The 17,105-nt window shown below is 40.1% G+C and overlaps 1 protein-coding gene across 7 annotated transcripts in view; it reads left to right on the top strand.

The window, feature by feature from the left end:
* The window catches only part of Ntrk2 (neurotrophic receptor tyrosine kinase 2), a 333,650-nt gene that overhangs the window by 250,892 nt on the left and 65,653 nt on the right, over positions 1-17,105 (top strand). For all 7 annotated transcript variants that reach the window (XM_074052265.1, XM_074052264.1, XM_020153400.2 and 4 more), the window contains one exon: positions 11,686-11,858. In XM_074052265.1, coding sequence (XP_073908366.1) covers positions 11,686-11,858 — 173 coding nt within the window. The remainder of the gene's footprint in view (positions 1-11,685; positions 11,859-17,105) is intronic.

The following is a 17,105-nucleotide window of genomic DNA, read 5'->3' as shown; positions in this document are numbered from 1 at the left end:
AAAGAACAATAGGGAACATCTAATCCTAGCTGAGACGTGTGTTGTAGACAAGGAGAGTAAAGATCCTTGGTCCATCTTTTGGGCCCATGTTTTGTACTACTATCTGAAAGCCAAACAGGAAGCAGAGTCAAGCCTTCAGACCCTGAATTCATTTCATAGTGTCAAAGTGGGGATTCTTGTAAGTGTGAGAAAAACCTGGAAGATTAGGGAATTCTAGAAGAATAGCTGAGAGACCTCAGCCAGATGCAGAGAGAGTTTCAACAAGTTTCTCAATGGGTATAGTTTCTCATTTTAGTACCATTTCTATTTTGTAGTTATTTCTCTGTACTTCTTGCAAGGCCCTCTAAATCCAGAAATCATCAACCCTTATGCTCAATTTCCTAATGAACAAATGCTGAAACAAGATAATGTAAGGTGAACTGGTGATAACAGTGGTTAGCCCGTTAACTGGGCTAGTTTAAAAACATTGCATTTACTTTTCTGCTCATAGCATGCTTCTGTTTGAGCATGTATTCCCACTATTGTCAGTGATGTTTTTCCATTGTCTAAATTGCAATTACAGATCTAATCCTACCTTGAACCAGACCCAGGACTTGGTCTTCACATCCCTCCTGACTTTGCCAAATAAGATTGTGCAAATTTGTGACCTATGATGAGTGTTGCTCTTTAAACAGCATTATTAGGACAAAAAGAGAAAGAGAGAGAGAGAGAGAGAGAGAGAGAGAGAGAGAGAGAGAGAGAGAGAGAGAGAGAGAGAGAGAGAGAGAAAGAAAGAAAGAAAGAAGAAAGAGGGAGAGGGAGGGACAGAAGGAGGGAGGGAAGAAGAAAAAAGAAAAAGAAAGAAAGAGCAGGTGAAAAAAGAAAGAAAAAGAAGGTGTGGAAGAATTTGATTCTTAATCAAATTCTGACTTCTTCTCTTTGCTAGTCCCCTTAAGATTCAAGCTAAACTATCGTTTTCAGTAGGGAGTACAAAAGGCCTGCAAATTAAAAATTCACTTTTAACTTCATGACCACAAATCTAAGGAATCTTATCTCGATGACCGTGAATGTTAATGTTTGTTGAAACCAGAGGTTTTGATTATGAAGCTAGAATAATTCAAGCTTCAGAGAGAGTTCCCATTTTAATTCTGGCATTCAGAGCTTGCAGTCAAAATTTGAATATTCCATGAGCTCCAGGGTGAAATGGATCAGAGTAACCCATGGACCTTTCACAGAGCTTCCTCTCCAGCTTGCTATGCTCATTTTTAAGGCTTTAAGCTAATTGAAAGTGTATTCAAAGACTAAATGAGCCTGGGAGAAAATGTCTATGGTTCAGCCCTGCCTGACCAAAATAAATGGATTTTTTTTTTAAAGGAATGAAGCAAACTGAACACAGCTTCTAGGACTACACAGCCTCTCACCTCTGTGGAGTGGCTGCTGGGTTGCTCTTCTTCCATTGGAGGTACCCAGGGATGTTTGACAGCTTTTCTGCTGTTGCCTAGCAACCCCTGCAGCATTGATTATGCATGCTATGAAATAGCAGCTATTGTCCTTTTCTCTAGAAAGAGCTGACTTTGGTTTGAAATCCAAAGCTTTACCTTCAGATTGACAGATGACAGATTCCTGTAAATTCTGCTGTTGATTCTCCCAAATGATTTAAGAGCTTGGTTCAGGATGGAAGTGGTTCTGAGACACTTACAGGCATTTAAGGATGCCCAGGACCTGAGCATTCCTTTCTCATTGGATAATTTGTTTGCTGGGTTCAACTGGGTTACCCATTTCTTGATATTTTTGGATGGCCTTTGTTTTTCAATGAAATGGATTTGTCAGCCATTTTCTCCCTTTACACTAAATTACAATCTAAGAACCCATAGAAAGGATTAGAAACAGAGAACCCAGTCTTTGATCAAACCAAGTTACTTTACCTTTAAGTTACTCAATTGCCAAGGAAACACTTCACTGCAGTTTCCCCGCATTAACTGTGGGTACATTAGTTATTTTTGGCTCCACCCAGCCTGCATTTCAATAGCTACAATTCCTACATTTCCTTGTGCTATGAATGCTAGCTGATTTTTGTTTTTAAATATAACCACAAATCCGTTTTCTGGGATTCATGACCTTTCTTCCCCTTCTCAATAACTTAGGTACATTTCTAGAAATACAGAATGCTGAATTGAGAGAGACCCTAAAAATCATATGTGCGACCCAAGTCTCATGTTTTATAGATGAGAAAACTGAGATCCAGGGAAGTCAGGTGATTTCTTCAAGATGTAAGTCAAAGAGTTGGTGAGGCTGCACAGGAAAAAAACCTCAGCAAAATAAAAAATAGCAAAATCTTAGTTCACCAGTCACTCTGGGAGCTGACTTAGAATATTTACTTTTCATGTTTCTAAGTTCTTTCTTGACATGGGAAGGAAATTATGGTGTTTTACTCCACCAAGAGTTTTGGAAAAGTTAAATGATAGATGGCCTTACCAGGAGGCAGGCCCAAAGCAGCATCTAACATGTGTCACCATTTCCATGTCTGGATGGCCTCAACCCAAATCCCATTGGTCCAAGCAACTTCTACTCACCCATCATCTCTGAGTTCCAGTTGCCTCTTTGGAAGACTTGCCTTTGCCTGTCCCCTCAAACAAAATCAGATCTCTATGCTATATGCCATTAAGGCATCTATACTTGTCCTTTATAGCATTTGCCAAGATTTCTAAATTATATATGTATTTATGGACTTACAAATGAGTGACACTGAAAGCCTGTTTTCTCCATTAGAGTGGTATATTCTCCAGGATGGGAGCCATGCCTTTTAGCACATTGTTGTAGCATGTGGTAACTTGTTGAATGAATGAAGGGATAGATGGATGATAGGTAGAGGGATGGATGGATACACCAGCCATGATAATAATAGTCTTTTGATAGTAAAAGACTATTGGTGTTTCTAGAGTAAGGAAGTGATTTTTAGAAACTATTGGTAGTCATAATTGAAAGACACTGTGAAGATGACATATAATAATGTAATATAGTGAGAAATAATTTTAGAAATGATTGAATAACTATATAGATATATAGAGCTATTATTGATATTCTTTAGCTTAATGCCCACATTTTACCAAATGAGGAAATAAGAACCCAGAGAAGATTAATGACCCACGCAAGGTCAAATAGCTTGAATGAGGTCATTTAATGTCAGACCCAGTACTCAAAGTCAATCTAGTGTTCATTGTGCACCACATTTTCATTTATTGAATTTTGCATATGCTCTGGTAAACCAAATTGAGGAAATTCAACACAGTGCTACTTATCAAATATTATAAAGGAGTGTGTTAGTTATGCTTATTTGTATGCAAGGATGAGAGACACTTTCATATATTCCCAACTAGAAATTTAATTCAAGGGAATAAGTGGAAATAGGAAAACTAGATTCCTAAGGGAGTGCTTTGACCTCGGGGAAATGCAAGCGAAACTTTATAATTAGCTTTTCTGAAAAGAACAATACAATGTTTATTGGGAAACTCAAACTACTTTAAATAGATATGAAAATTTTTGACTCCTAGAAAACCTAGCCACTGTTGTCCTAGCTTTAGGCACTGCTTCGATCTGAGGAATCAACAGTTTTTTACTCTCTCTCTCTCTCTCTGTCTCTCTCTCTTAACACACATGGACTGAATATAGGGAATAGTTGGTTCCCTGGAAGAATATTAGGGATGTTATTGTCCCCCAAAAGGGGAAAACAGATCTGACAGGAAAAATGGAAGATGACCAACTCGAATGGGGGCCATAGCATAGCTCAACCTCACTGTGACTGGAACAGTTGGAATCTAAAAGGTCGCTTAGGATTTGAGGAAGTCCTTGTAACTGTCCTTCCTTTATTTTCTCAGCAGGACACATTGGGGATCTTCCTCTGGGCTTTCCTGCTAGTGCCTTGCAGCTGCTTCTTGCTTCTGCTGCTCCCTACTATTTGGCTTCTGTTTCCAGAAGCCACACTGTCTCTGTGACTCACATTCTGATTCCTTGAGAAGGGAAATACTAGGAATCCAATCAATGCATTTAGTCATCTGCAATGTCACTTGTGTTCATGCCAGGCCAATTACCTGCAATCTGTTCACCTATGGGGTCCATGTGGTATCGAAGATGCACCTTCAGGAAAGTAACTAGGGCTCCCATCTCAGGATATGTAAAAGGGATTGAAAAGGAAAGCTCATTCTCTCCAGTCTTGAAACAGTAAAAAACTCACACATGAGAGAGAGTATCAAAAGTTCGTTGACTCCATTGCTCTCCCCCAGAAAGTTTATTTCTGAGACAGATGGCTATTTTCTTTCTTTCCTTCTTTCTCTTTTGAGTCATATCAGTCCTGGCATCTTGATTTGTTCCTCACATTCCTCTCTCACCCTGTGCTTCTTTGACACGTGAAATTCTTGTTCCCACAAAATGGAAATTGAGAAAAGATTAGTGTATTTGGAAGGTCATTTGTCAATATTGCCCTAAAAATAGTTCATGCACTTCAACAAGATATAATGCTGCAGGAAGCACTGATTATCGATTCTATCTTTACAGGGCCCTTGGAACACAAATTGTAGAATTTTTAATGATGTTTTGTTAAAAGGCTTGATCATCTTTACTGTCCAGATGTTACTTAATAGATATCTATTGTTCTAAAAGAATAATAGGTAGCATATTTGTGGCACTTGCCCATGTGTACTTATAGAGAGCAGGGTCTCCCTTATAAGAACTCCTCATATACATGGATTAGATAGGCTCCGGTTATTAAGCCACTTCATTAAGATCCCTTTCCCGGTAGAATCAGCTTTTTTTTTGGCTGTCCTGGGGTTCAAATTCAGAGCAGACAGGCCACCTCTTGAGCTAAAGAAGGGACTCTGCCACTTGAACCATGTCTCCAGCCCTTTTTTGCTTTGATTATTTTACAAATAGGGTCTTGCGTTTTTGCCTGGGGCCATCCTGGACTACTGTCCTTCTATTTACATATCCTTGTAGCTGGGATGACAAACATACTCCACCATGCCCAGCTATTAATTGAGATGGGGGTCTTTCCAACTTTTTTCCAGGACTAGCTCCAAATCTCTATTCTTTTAATTTCTACCTCCCATGAAACTGGAATTAAAGGTACAAGTCACTGTGGCCAACCCTAACAGTAACTTCAACTTTAACCTTTCATCAGGGATGTTTTTCTGTCTTATTAATCACTTTTCTGGCTTATCTCCAATTTCTTCACATCTTCACAGAAAAGCAAAAATCAAAACAGAACATTTCACTCTAACTGGTTATCAAATGTGGGCCTTGGCACCAAGAGCACCAAATCCTAGCCACCAGACCACCAGGACTTCAGTCAGTTCACTCCAGTGAGAACTCATCTGGTATTAAACAGAGTTGGAGGATTCACTTCATACTTTTGTATCTCTGGGACAGATGCATTGAAACAGTTGTGCTGCCTTTTTATTTACTTTAATGCTTTGGACCAATTCACAATCAAGTCAGGGTCTAGTCAAATTGTCTGGAGACAATTTTATGTTGTGTATTCAAAGCTTATAAATGTATTTCAGTTGTCCACATTAGAGGTCAACTTCTGAATTTCTCTTTTTATTTAGTATTTCTCTAATGTGACTTACTATGAATTAGTTTGTTAGCTTCCAAAAAACTTAACATTTTCTAATATGCAACTAGAGTAATACGCAAGCTTAAGTCATCAATTTTATCCAAATTCAAAGCACGTGAATTAGAACTTAACTTCATGTTTTCCTTTGGGTTATCTACATGGTTGTATTTGATCCCTAAGAGCCAGTATGACTGTGAGAATAAAAATAGTAGCAATCAACACCCTGGCTATGAATCTTGTATTTGAGACTGTCATGTCACTTGGTACATAATTAAAGTCCTTTCAAAGGCTAGTCACATACAATTAACTGAGTTGATATATACATTGTCTTGGTTTCTAGCACAGATCATTATTATCTTCACACAATTTATTTCTAGAAACGTTGGGGTGCTAGTTACCTATTTCATTCTCTATAATTGCTAAGATTTTATTTCTATCAAGTTCTTGCTTTCTATGAGTTTATTAAAATATATTCCTCCGAAGTTCACTTGTGTAAGAATTTAATAGATGCTCCCTCAGCCTTTGTTTTTAGGGAAGAACCTACCAGTTTGAAGAATTGTGACCCAGGCTTACTCTTAATGCTTGGCTGACCATTGCCTGTAAGAACCTTATAAGAAAGATGACTGCATTAATTCTATTTCAATTTTATATTTTAGAAATATTTTCCAACACTCCCCAGACACAGGTTGACCTATTAATAGCCTGCCACAGTGGTTTTTGTAAACAGTGCTATCCAATAAAAGGATAATGGGAGTTGCAAATACAAGCTGTTCTGATAATTTTGAGTTTCCTATTGTGAACATTTAAAAAGTAAAAAGAAACAGATGAAATTTATCTTATTAATGTGGTTTATTTAATTCAACATATATATATATATAAACATCATTTCAGCATAGTATTAGTATAAAGATATTAACGAGATTTCTAATTTATTGCTCACACCAAGTTTTTAAAATCTGGTATGTATTTTTCAATTAAAGCACATCTCAATTTGGAAAAAACACATTTCAAATGATAATTAGTGATAGACTGTTGATTACCACATTGGACATGTTTGCCTAGAAGACATCAGGAGAGTAAAGATTCTCCATTAACAGTAGATGTCCACCGAATGATACTGACCCAGAGGGACTTCAGCATACTAATCAAACATTCTCATGCATCTTGGTTTCTTAGTTTGGGAGTTCATTTATTTCTCTCTGTGTTTCAAGCACTATGATGGGCATTGGGCACAGGGAAGTCTTACCATAACACTCTCTTCTATATTTTGTCTTTCACCTTAATAAGAACACTATGTTCTATGATCTCTAAACTGGATGACAATAAGAATCTGAGATCAGTTTTTTTAAAAGATCACAATGTCTGCTTTATCTTGTCTCTCCTTAAACCATTTAGACTTTGAACTGCACGATCATTTGTTTTGTCCTACAATATCCTATCACACCAATATTTCAGATAAGTCTTGCCTCTCTAACTAGCTTTCCATTAACATTAAAATTTTGCTCTTGCATTTTAGATGAATTTTGATTTTCCTTACTTGCATTTCACCTTCACTAGTTTCTCAGTTCTGTGCTGACATGCTGTTCCACTAGTCCAACTCTAGATCAATATGTACTACAGGAAGTATCTTGTTGTAGCTCTGAATGAGACCTCTCCTTGGACTGTCTTCAGAAAGGATGGCAGTTTTGGAGTGTCAGGAAATTCACCAGGTATAAAAAAAAAGAAACTACAGGTGGACAGTAAGAGTAAGAAAGCAGCAATGCTCAATGACTGGGCAAATCTGCCTGTCAAAATGAAACTTGAGTGGAGGGAATAGTCAGGCAGGGAAGCTGCCACCCCATATTCATGGCCTCAGTGCATTGCCAAGGAACTCAGGAGCCAGCCAAGCCTCACATAATTGAGTAAAATGACAATCAGCTACGGTACTAAAACAGAGATGATATTTATAAATCGGTTGATATCAGGATTTTCCAACTTCTGATTGCTGTCTGGCTATGGTTCCACCCCTGGAAAAACTCTGTCCTTACAGTGCCAAATTCAGAAGATGATTTTGCCCAAGTTGTTACCGCCATATTTTCTGAATCTCTTAAAATAAAATTGAATCATAATTTTAAAAAAGGACCCAACATGCAAAAATGGATGGGCATCCAGGATGAGACCAGGTTTGTGAGATACATTTGTCCCATGAATAGTAAAATCTCTCTTAGATTCAAAACTTTTACTGAGGCACAATTTTTGACATTACAAAAATTGTAATGTAAGAGAGGGCTCCTTTCCATAGTATTTTGCTCTAGGGATATGGAAAAAGTTGAGTAGGTGTTTGTCAACTTTTTTTCAGATTTGTTTTCTCAAAAGAAAAGCTCTGTCCTCTGTCCACCCTTCCCTCTTGTCCTCCTTCTTTTCCTTCTTACCTCCCTTCTTCCTTTCCTCTCTCTCTTTCTCTGTCTCTGTCTCACTCTCACACACACAATCTAGTATACTTGAATAAACACTATATTGTTAAAACTTGAGCAGAAAGACTGTATACAGAATTTGTTTATGCCTTGTAATAATAAACTAAAAGAATCAGCAATTTTCCAAGTCACTGATAAAGACAAGCCAAAGCTTTAGAAGTAGGCTCTCTTGCAAATCAGAGTAGTCTTTTGATAGAGAAAGGATCTCTGGAAAAACAGTACAAGCCAATGGCTGGACCTCCATGCACAGATTGATACTTTCCAGAGCTTAGCTTACCATCCAGGAAAAGGTGACAGCCCTGGCAACAGTTCCACTCTCACGCCTTGGGTTGGTCATTGTGCCTTATTCATATATCTTCATCCTTTATCACCCTCATGTGAACAAATTGAATGCAGGAAGCCTGGTTTCAAATTCAAATCACACAAATGTCCTTTTCTACCAAGAGCCCTGGGCTGCAACCCAACTTGGAGTACTTCCCACCATTCTTGCAGGGCCCCTAGGAGGTAGACGATATTGTTACCTTTGCTCCATAGGGGAGAAAAACAGAGTTCAGAGTTCAGAAAGTCCAGGGCAGAGCCAAGATTTGAACATGGATTTCTTTTCATCCTATGCTAGAACTTCTTTCATTTGAGCATCGCTAAGTGTGAGGATTTGCACTTTGACTGCAAAGAGAACACAGGTTGGGAGCTGGGTCTCCAGGACAGAATGCACTGGGTATCCCTCTTCAGCCTTGGAAGCTTTCTTTTTCTGGTCCTTCCTTCATTTCTATTTCTTACTTGGACCCAGGTTGCATCCTTCCAGATGACCATTTACTTCTCACTCCTTTCCCATGCTCTGTTATCTCAACTTTGTCCTTATATGTAGGGTTGCTTTACTAGCTTGACTCTGAGTGAGGCAGCCAGTGATAAAAAGGTGAACAGGATGCACTTTTGCTGTCAAAGACAGTAGTGGAGACAGACATTCACCCCAAACCACAATGCAAGTCGAGTGTGAGAAATACTACAATGTATGTTTTGCTCCATAAGTCCAGGGAAAAGACCTGGCAGATAAGGCCATCTCCTCTTAGTCCATCTCTTTGCCTCATCTTCTGTTTTGTCAATGAGAAGTTCAGCAAAACAAAACAGTAGGTAGAAAAACACTAAAAAACAGCCAAAAGCATACTAATGAATAAAATCAATCTTAAACAAAATTGTCAAGATCAGCACACTGAAGAAGTTTATTGTGGATCCAATTAAAATCAATCTGGGAGGCATAGGGGATATGATAAGTCTAGTTTCTTCAGATTCAAGGAAACAGAGACCCAGACCAAAGAGCTCAGCCACTGTTTGTTGTGTTATTAAATGAAGAAATGTGCTGTATCCATGACAATAACCATCAAAGCTATGTGGCCTCTCTGAGTTCTTGAGGGTCAAATCTGCTCACTTTCCAACCAGAGCCAATGGTGCTTATAGAGACAGTTCTCAGAAACCACATGCTAAAGTGAGCATAGTGGATGGTAATTCCAGAATTTTACTGAAGAAACCACTACCTCTGGTCTAATGGAAACAACACCTGTGATTGTGTCTTCTTGGGTCAAGTCTTTACTGAGGAGACAACTTTAAGTCCTGATAAGTGGAGGCAGTTAGGGTAAGTGCTAGATTCTGTAAAAATGGCAGCTGGAAGTAAATGAGATCTTGCATGACCTCCACCCTCCCAATGTTTTCTTGTGGCTGACTTGAAGCAGGCCCTGCATATGCATTGATAGTCTGTGTGGAAAGTCACCCTTCCATGTTAATCTCTTTTTGAATTCACCTGTGATAGATTCAGGGATGAACTAACCAGCACCTTTACCTCAGCAGTGAATGACTTGCCACCCCAGTTGCTGGGAAAGCTCCATTAGTCAGTCTTCAGCTGCCTGCTCCCTAAAGGGAGGGGCTCAGCAATTCCACTCAAGGTGACACTCCCCTCCAGGATATGGGCCCCATCCAACAACTGATTGATAGAGAGCTATAAAGACTCAGCCCCACTGGTCCAACTTCAGGATAGCTCTTCAGGTTCATCCCATTGGGCCAAATGAAGCTTCTTCTGTTGAGATGGCATCACAGCTCAACTTCACTCTCTGCCTTGTCTTTCCAGCATTATTGTTCTTGAGAGCAGGCTAAGCCATCTCAGATCCTTTCACCAGGGAACTCAGGCTGTGGCACAATCCTAGGTCTAAAGATGATCTAGGTCAGGAGTACCCCACAGGGAGACAGAGTCAAGACAGCCAGCTGGGAATGACCACCAGTGACCTATCTTAGACACTGGACAGAGTGTTGAATTTTGTAGTCAGTACAAATCAGTTGGGTGACAGTGCTTTCAATCTGTTCCAGTATCAAATTTAAGTGAATATGGATGTTCACATTAGCTGTCTGACCTGATAATGACTGACTGCAATCTCCTGGAGAAGGAATTCGTGTATTCACATGCCACCTCTATCAAGGGTCATTCTGGAGCTTCCCTCCTCCTTGCCCCTCAGTTGAAAGCAGCCATTCCTTCTCTGAACTCTTTTGTTCTCAGCATTTGACTTTTCATGGCCTTTATCATTCATTCACAGACATCTATGAATAAAATCCACCGTGTAGACTATGTACACTGTGCTGTGTTCAGTGCTGGCAATGCAGAGATGGAAGGAACAGAGAGAGAAAGAGCTTAAAGTCCATACCAGAGACAAGCAAGTGAACACAATTAGAATGTATTGTGGTTAGTTCTGTGATAGAGAGAAGTATGGCAAGAATCTAGGTGAATCATCCAGCCTAGCCTAGGGGGCCAAGGGGATGTGACAGCCATGAGGGATGATCAGGTTACATTTCCCAGACAGGTGCTAAGTCAAATCTTGGAGGACTGCTGATGTTAGTGAGGTATATTAGTTTCTTATGACTGCTATAACAAATTACTCCAAACTCAGTAACTTAAATCAATACAAATGATTTCTTTCACAGCTGTGGCAGTCAGATGTCCAAAATCAGTTTTACTAAGCTAAAGATGAGATATTAGAAAGACTAGTTCCTTCTGGAAGTTCTAAGGTAGAATACACTTCTGTGTCTTTTCCAGCTTCTCAAGGCCACCTAAGGAATCTTGGCTCAGGTTCCTGTCCTCTGTCTTCAGTAGCATCAAAATAGCATATCTCCCCTCTAACTTCTATTTCTGTCCTTACATCTTTTTGCTGTTATAAGGACCCTTGTTTGACACTGGTCTCACCCAGCAAATCCAAGTTTTTAATAAGTTATATGAGCAGAGATAAGCTGAACATAGGAAGTTCAACAAGCACCAAGAAGGCACAGAAGCCGATGGTAACCATTAGGTCCGGAACAGGGGTAAAAATTAGCATGAAGACTCTAAAATGAACTTCTGTCTGTGACTTAATGACCACAACTGTAAAAGTGCTTCATAAACTGTAAAGCTCTGCATACCCAGAAGGATTACTTTTCAGTTGTTAATACAAACATTATTTCCTCAGGAATTGGGCTCTTTTCCAATCTTTTATGTAATAAATGAGATAAATGTCCTTCCCTTCCAGAATTCTTGGGACCTACTGATATAAATCCTTATTAAAGCAGCCTTCCCTCTGAGCTCCTCAGTTTAACAACTGTTTGTTTTCTCTCCTCTCTGCCTCTACTGTTCAGACGCTGAAGGACGCCAGCGACAATGCACGCAAGGACTTCCACCGTGAGGCTGAGCTGCTGACCAATCTCCAGCACGAGCACATTGTCAAGTTCTATGGTGTTTGTGTGGAGGGAGACCCTCTCATCATGGTCTTCGAGTACATGAAACATGGGGACCTCAACAAGTTCCTTAGGTACAGTGAGGGGTGGATGGGAAGCTGGCTTGAAGAGGAAACAAGATTTCTGGCTCAGAAAACCCAAAGTCGAGGACAAAGAGTTCCTGGGAGGGATGAAAGGACCTTTGGAAGTTTCTTTGGAAGTCTTTCCTGATAACTACACTAACACATGACAGAGAAAGAAACAGAGAAAATAAAAAACAATAGCATTGTTCTTATTCTTATTATCTTATCACTCTACCTAATGTGATGCTAGTGATTCAACTTGATTCAACCTGCATTCATTAAGTATTTGTTATATTAAGTGGCATGTGAGATGTGCATTGGAGATGAGCCTAGGAAGGTCTGTAGGATTTTGCCAGGTAGATAAAAGAAGAGTATTACTCAAAGCCAAGGAAACTGTAAGAGCTAAGAGGTATCAACATGAAAGGTGAGGTCAAATGAGAATGAAGAGGTGAGATCAAATGAACTGGAGAAAGGAAGTAAAAAAAATAGCTGGATGGGTCAAGGCTGAAAGGGTATTGTTTAGACTTTATTCTGAGTACAAAAAGAGCAACCAGGAAGTTAGTAGCTCAAAATATCTATAGTGGAAAGAACAGAACTCAAAGAGCAAATGTTTTAAAAGAATATTGGATGGGGCCATTGAAGTCTTGGAATCTTAGTTCAATAGCCCCTTGGGTCATGAAAAGACAGGCAGCCTCATTGTGAGGGTTTCATAGTAATCAAGATCTCTAGAAGATGGAGAGTCAAGGAAGTGATAAATGCAAAAGAGAGTCACTGGGTTATTAAGTAGGGCTAGTGTCACATGCATGTCTAGCATTGGCTCGTTGTGGCTTCTCAAGAAGTCCCCTCCTTCAGATGGGTGGGAGGAGGAGCCAAGTCAGACAAGAGAGACTACTTAGAGTGAGTGTAATCATGAGGAAAAGTCAAGTTGCTTTAGAAAAGTGAGGCTATTGCAATATGAAGGGTTGTGAGAATGGCTTCTGAGGAGAGAGCATAAGATGACACGTGGTAAGATTAACCACAGGATTCTGACTCCAGACAGAGGTGAAGTTGAATTCATATGAGCTGAATGTTGAGTGATGGAAGCACTGAGTTGGGAAGTGTGCATGGGTATGGCATTAGAGTAAGTCTAGACAACTCTTAGCATAGGAGCAAATAGCGAGTGTTCAATAAACAGGCATTAGGATTCTGCTGATGATGATTCTGTGGTTCCCAGCTGCCTCAGTGCAGAGATCACAAGAACTTAGTTTGATAAGGTGGAGGAGGTCTGTGGTCGCTCTGGTTGAGGCACTGGTGAATGTTCTCCTGTGTCTGTGAGGGAGAGAAGCAATGCACTGATTAAGAGAGATACCAAGTGGTATGGAAAAAAAAAAAAAAACCAAGCAATGTCTTCATTTTCATTAGGCAGGGCACAAATAGAAGTGACACAGGTGAGAGTCTGAGCCCAAAGTGTCAGAGGTCCCAGTCATAACAGTAAAAAGATACAGGTTCTCCCAGAGAGGGGACTCTCTGCATTAGCTTCCCTCTCTGCATTAGCTGCATGTGTTCCTTAAGTGGAACTCATCTCTAAATCTTGTCTGGCACAAACACACTGCTTTCTTTCAAATTTGGTTGTCTCACATCTTTGAAAGATTAGCCAATTTACCTCATATCACATCTAGTTAAAGAGTACAACTTAGGAGAAACAGTGAACATGTCAGAGGCAGACTGGCCACTTGCCCTTGGTAGCCTCTGATTCCTTTCTGGTAAAAGGGGCCAAACATTGCATCTTGGGAAAAAGTGGGAAGGGACCCTTGCAAGGTGAGGAAACCAATAACTGTTGTTCCCACAACCCTTCACTTCTGTAGCTCAGGGATCCAAAATCCTGGGGAGTGGCACCTGTGATGGCTACACCTAGACCTCTCCAATGTGTGTTCCAAGGTACAGCAGAGAGTGTCTCACAGAAGTCTGTCCCAGTTAGTCTCATACATTGCTGGGAGATTCAGATGCAGTGCAGTTTAAGTAAAGATCAATCATGGAGAGAACAATAGAAGGGGGAGAGTGTGGTGCCGTTTTTAGAAACACCATCACACGATTGGTGCTGTCTGGATCATTTTACCATCTCCAGCCTCACATATCCATGTACGATTTAGTTCTCATTGGCTAGAATGGGTCCCTGTTCTCTGCTTTTCCTGAGATCAGGTAGATGAGGGGATACTCATGAGATACTCTCATACATTGACCATTCAACATATTCAGAGACAATCACAATGCATTAGCCTATGTCTGCTGGAAGATTATTGGTATAATCAAATAACATGACATGGGCAACCCCTAGTTGTCAACAAAATTTTTATAGTAGGTGATAAGGTGGGGGTGGGGGTGAGGTTGATGGTAGCTTTGCCTTTGTCTTGTCAGATCTAACTTGAAAAGAGGAAAAGAAGTTGAATTTGGTTGGGATCTGGCTAGTCTGAGGAGAAATATTTTCACCATGCCTCAGGCTACTTCCTTAATCCAAAATGGAGCTTTCTAAAAACTGTAGCAAAATCAATCCAAATGCCTTTATCTGGATGCAATTAAATGTTTTTGTGTGCTTACATTGTGTGTGTGAGAGAGAGAGAGAGAGAGAGAGAGAGAGAGAGAGATAGCAACTTGATTCTTTCACTTTCGGACTCTGTCAGTCACTCCTCTGCCTCCTGAAGGAGCAGGTTCCTGGTTCCCCCTTGGTGTGCCCCTTGGCATCCAGCACAAGTTGTGGAACAAATTGGAAACTTACCTTGCTTTATTTCAGAACCTGCTAAATTCTGGAAACAAGAGATTTGTCATGCTAAGAACCAGGTTCTTAGTTGCAATAATGCATTTGAGTACAGGACAGGCTGTCCTTTTTCTTGAAGGGAACCTGGCACATAGCTGCCATGAAAAATCCTGAGTGTCAGTGGCACTGCCTGATAAAGGCAGATGTTTTTTCTTATCCTTTTCCTTTTTATCTTTTCTTATCCCCTTTCCTTTTTACTCTTCCAAGAGCATATACTGAGCATAACATGGTCAGGCCCTATGTTAGGTGGGATGGGAAATAAGGAGGAAAACACTGATTTCAGGAGTTTCACAATTTCCCTTTTAGAATTCCTCCCAAGTTCCCCTCTAGTGAGGATAAAGATATACAAATATTTTTCAAGCAATAACAGCTAATATTTATTGAGCCTTTCTAAGTTTTTAAAATATCTTAACTTGCATAAACCTAATAAACTATTATTACCATTTATTCCCATATTACAGTTATACTGGGTCACACAGCAAGTCACAGAGCTGGGACTCCACTCCAAGGCCCCTGCCTGCAAAGCCCATAGTCTTTTTAACTACCATGCAATCCTTCCTGCAGAAGTGGCTATTAAATAACTTATAAGGAACAGCCGGGTAACTGCTAAATAACAATTAGTTGTATATTTCAAAATAGCTAGTAGAGAAGAATTTTGAATATTGCCAACACAAAGAAATGATAAATGTTTAAGATGATGGAGATGTCAACTGCTTTGGTCTAACTGTTCATTACATATTGTATACATGTATTGAACTAAAAATATATCCAATTAGTTTGTACCAATTAATTTTTTAATTAAAAAAATTAAAAGTAAATATATATAGCTTAATAAAAGAATCACAAGGAAAGTAGTGAGCTATAGAATTCTAGAGCCAGTACAGAGTGGTGAATTTTCAGCTCCAAACCACTCTGGAGACAAGAGCAGGAAGGCTAAGCAGCCTCCTGGCAGGCCCTGAGAGCTTATTGCTGGTTCCTTATACCAGGATGCAGATGGTACACTGTCAGCTCCTAAGGAATATTCTCCTGGAAGAGGTGAAACACATTCTCATTTCCAAGAACTGCAGGAAAAACTGGGCCATGAAAGCTGAGGCTACTGTGCTCTGTATATGCTCCTCTTATGAACTTAATTCAGATCTCACTGCCCTCCTTTCACTGAAGGATTTTATGCTCAAAGAAAGTAAAAGTGTCCAAGGCTTCTGCTGATGAAGGAACCTTGCTCACACACCCAGGAGTGAGCAGGGGAAATGACAAACAACATAGAGGCTTCCCTGAGTTAGTGGAGGACTCTAAAGTGCATCAGACAACAGAGGGCCACAACTTTCATCAGCCTCTGGAGTGCAAGGATGGAGGAAGCCACTTCTCCCAGCAGTGGCTTTGGGCCTGGCTTTGGACCTTTCTTCTACCTGGAGTCCTTGCTTCTGCTACTTAGAATAATCCAGTTTTCTAAAGTGGGCTGCAGCTTATCCAGCACTTATCTCACTCTTTGAACTAAACCAACGATGTCTGCAGGGGGCCCAGGTTCTCTGAGCCTTTATTTCAGGTCCTTCTCCTGGTCTCAGTAGAGTTATAAGAGATGTGAAAGCAAACTTTCTCCTGCTGTCTGAAGAGTTAGACTGGAGTAAACTTTAGTGGGGTGAAAAGGACCAGTCCTTTTGGATTCTGATGAGAAAAATGTGTTTTCATGTCACTATTCTGCATCTTTTTTTTTCTCTCTCTTTTTTGCAAAGCCTTTTCCCCTGGCTTCCTGATGAAAGGTCAGGAGGCACTATATAAGCAGTCTCAATTTTTCCTCACATTAATGCCCTTAGAAAAATGTAGTTACTATCTCCATTTTATAGAATAAAGAAACAGGCCCAGGAAGGTTATGCAATGTACCTGAGGTCACACAGTTAATTGTGTTAGGATTGGATTAAAATTCAGTTCTGATATCTGAGTTTTGGGATGGGTTCTGAGCTGAAGAAAGCCCAAAGCCTGCCCTCAGTTTTGTTCCTCAGTGCAAAAATAGGCAGAGGTGAAGTGATTTAGGACTTGCCTTGTATAAAAATAAGAAACTCCTCCCTCCAGAGTGGTTAAATCCAGATAGTTAGAGACAGAAAGGAGCTAAGGATCGCCCAGTAAAAGCTCCATCGGTATTTCTGACCAATAAGGGGATTGATTGCACATTAGAGATAGTAAAAGTTCCCAAGATCATGGTGCTAGGTACTGGTGGACCCAGGAGTCTCTCTAGCTCCTGTCTGGTTCTTGTTCCATGAGAATGTGAAAATGATCAGCTTGAGAGCAGCAGACTTTGGAAATCAAAGAAAGGGAGGATCCGTGTGAGCCGGAGTCAAGATGGAAGGCGATATAGGCACAGCTTGCACCAGGATGGGGTGACAGCAGCACAAAATGCCAGGCCACATTTTCTTGGATGATTGTGGCTTTCTCACTTTCAAATATTCATATAGTTCTGGTCCCCTGAAGATGAA

The sequence above is a fragment of the Castor canadensis genome, chromosome 13 (genome assembly GCF_047511655.1).
Source record: "Castor canadensis chromosome 13, mCasCan1.hap1v2, whole genome shotgun sequence".
Taxonomy (NCBI): domain Eukaryota; kingdom Metazoa; phylum Chordata; class Mammalia; order Rodentia; family Castoridae; genus Castor; species Castor canadensis.
This window is presented reverse-complemented; position numbering and strand designations above follow the sequence as displayed.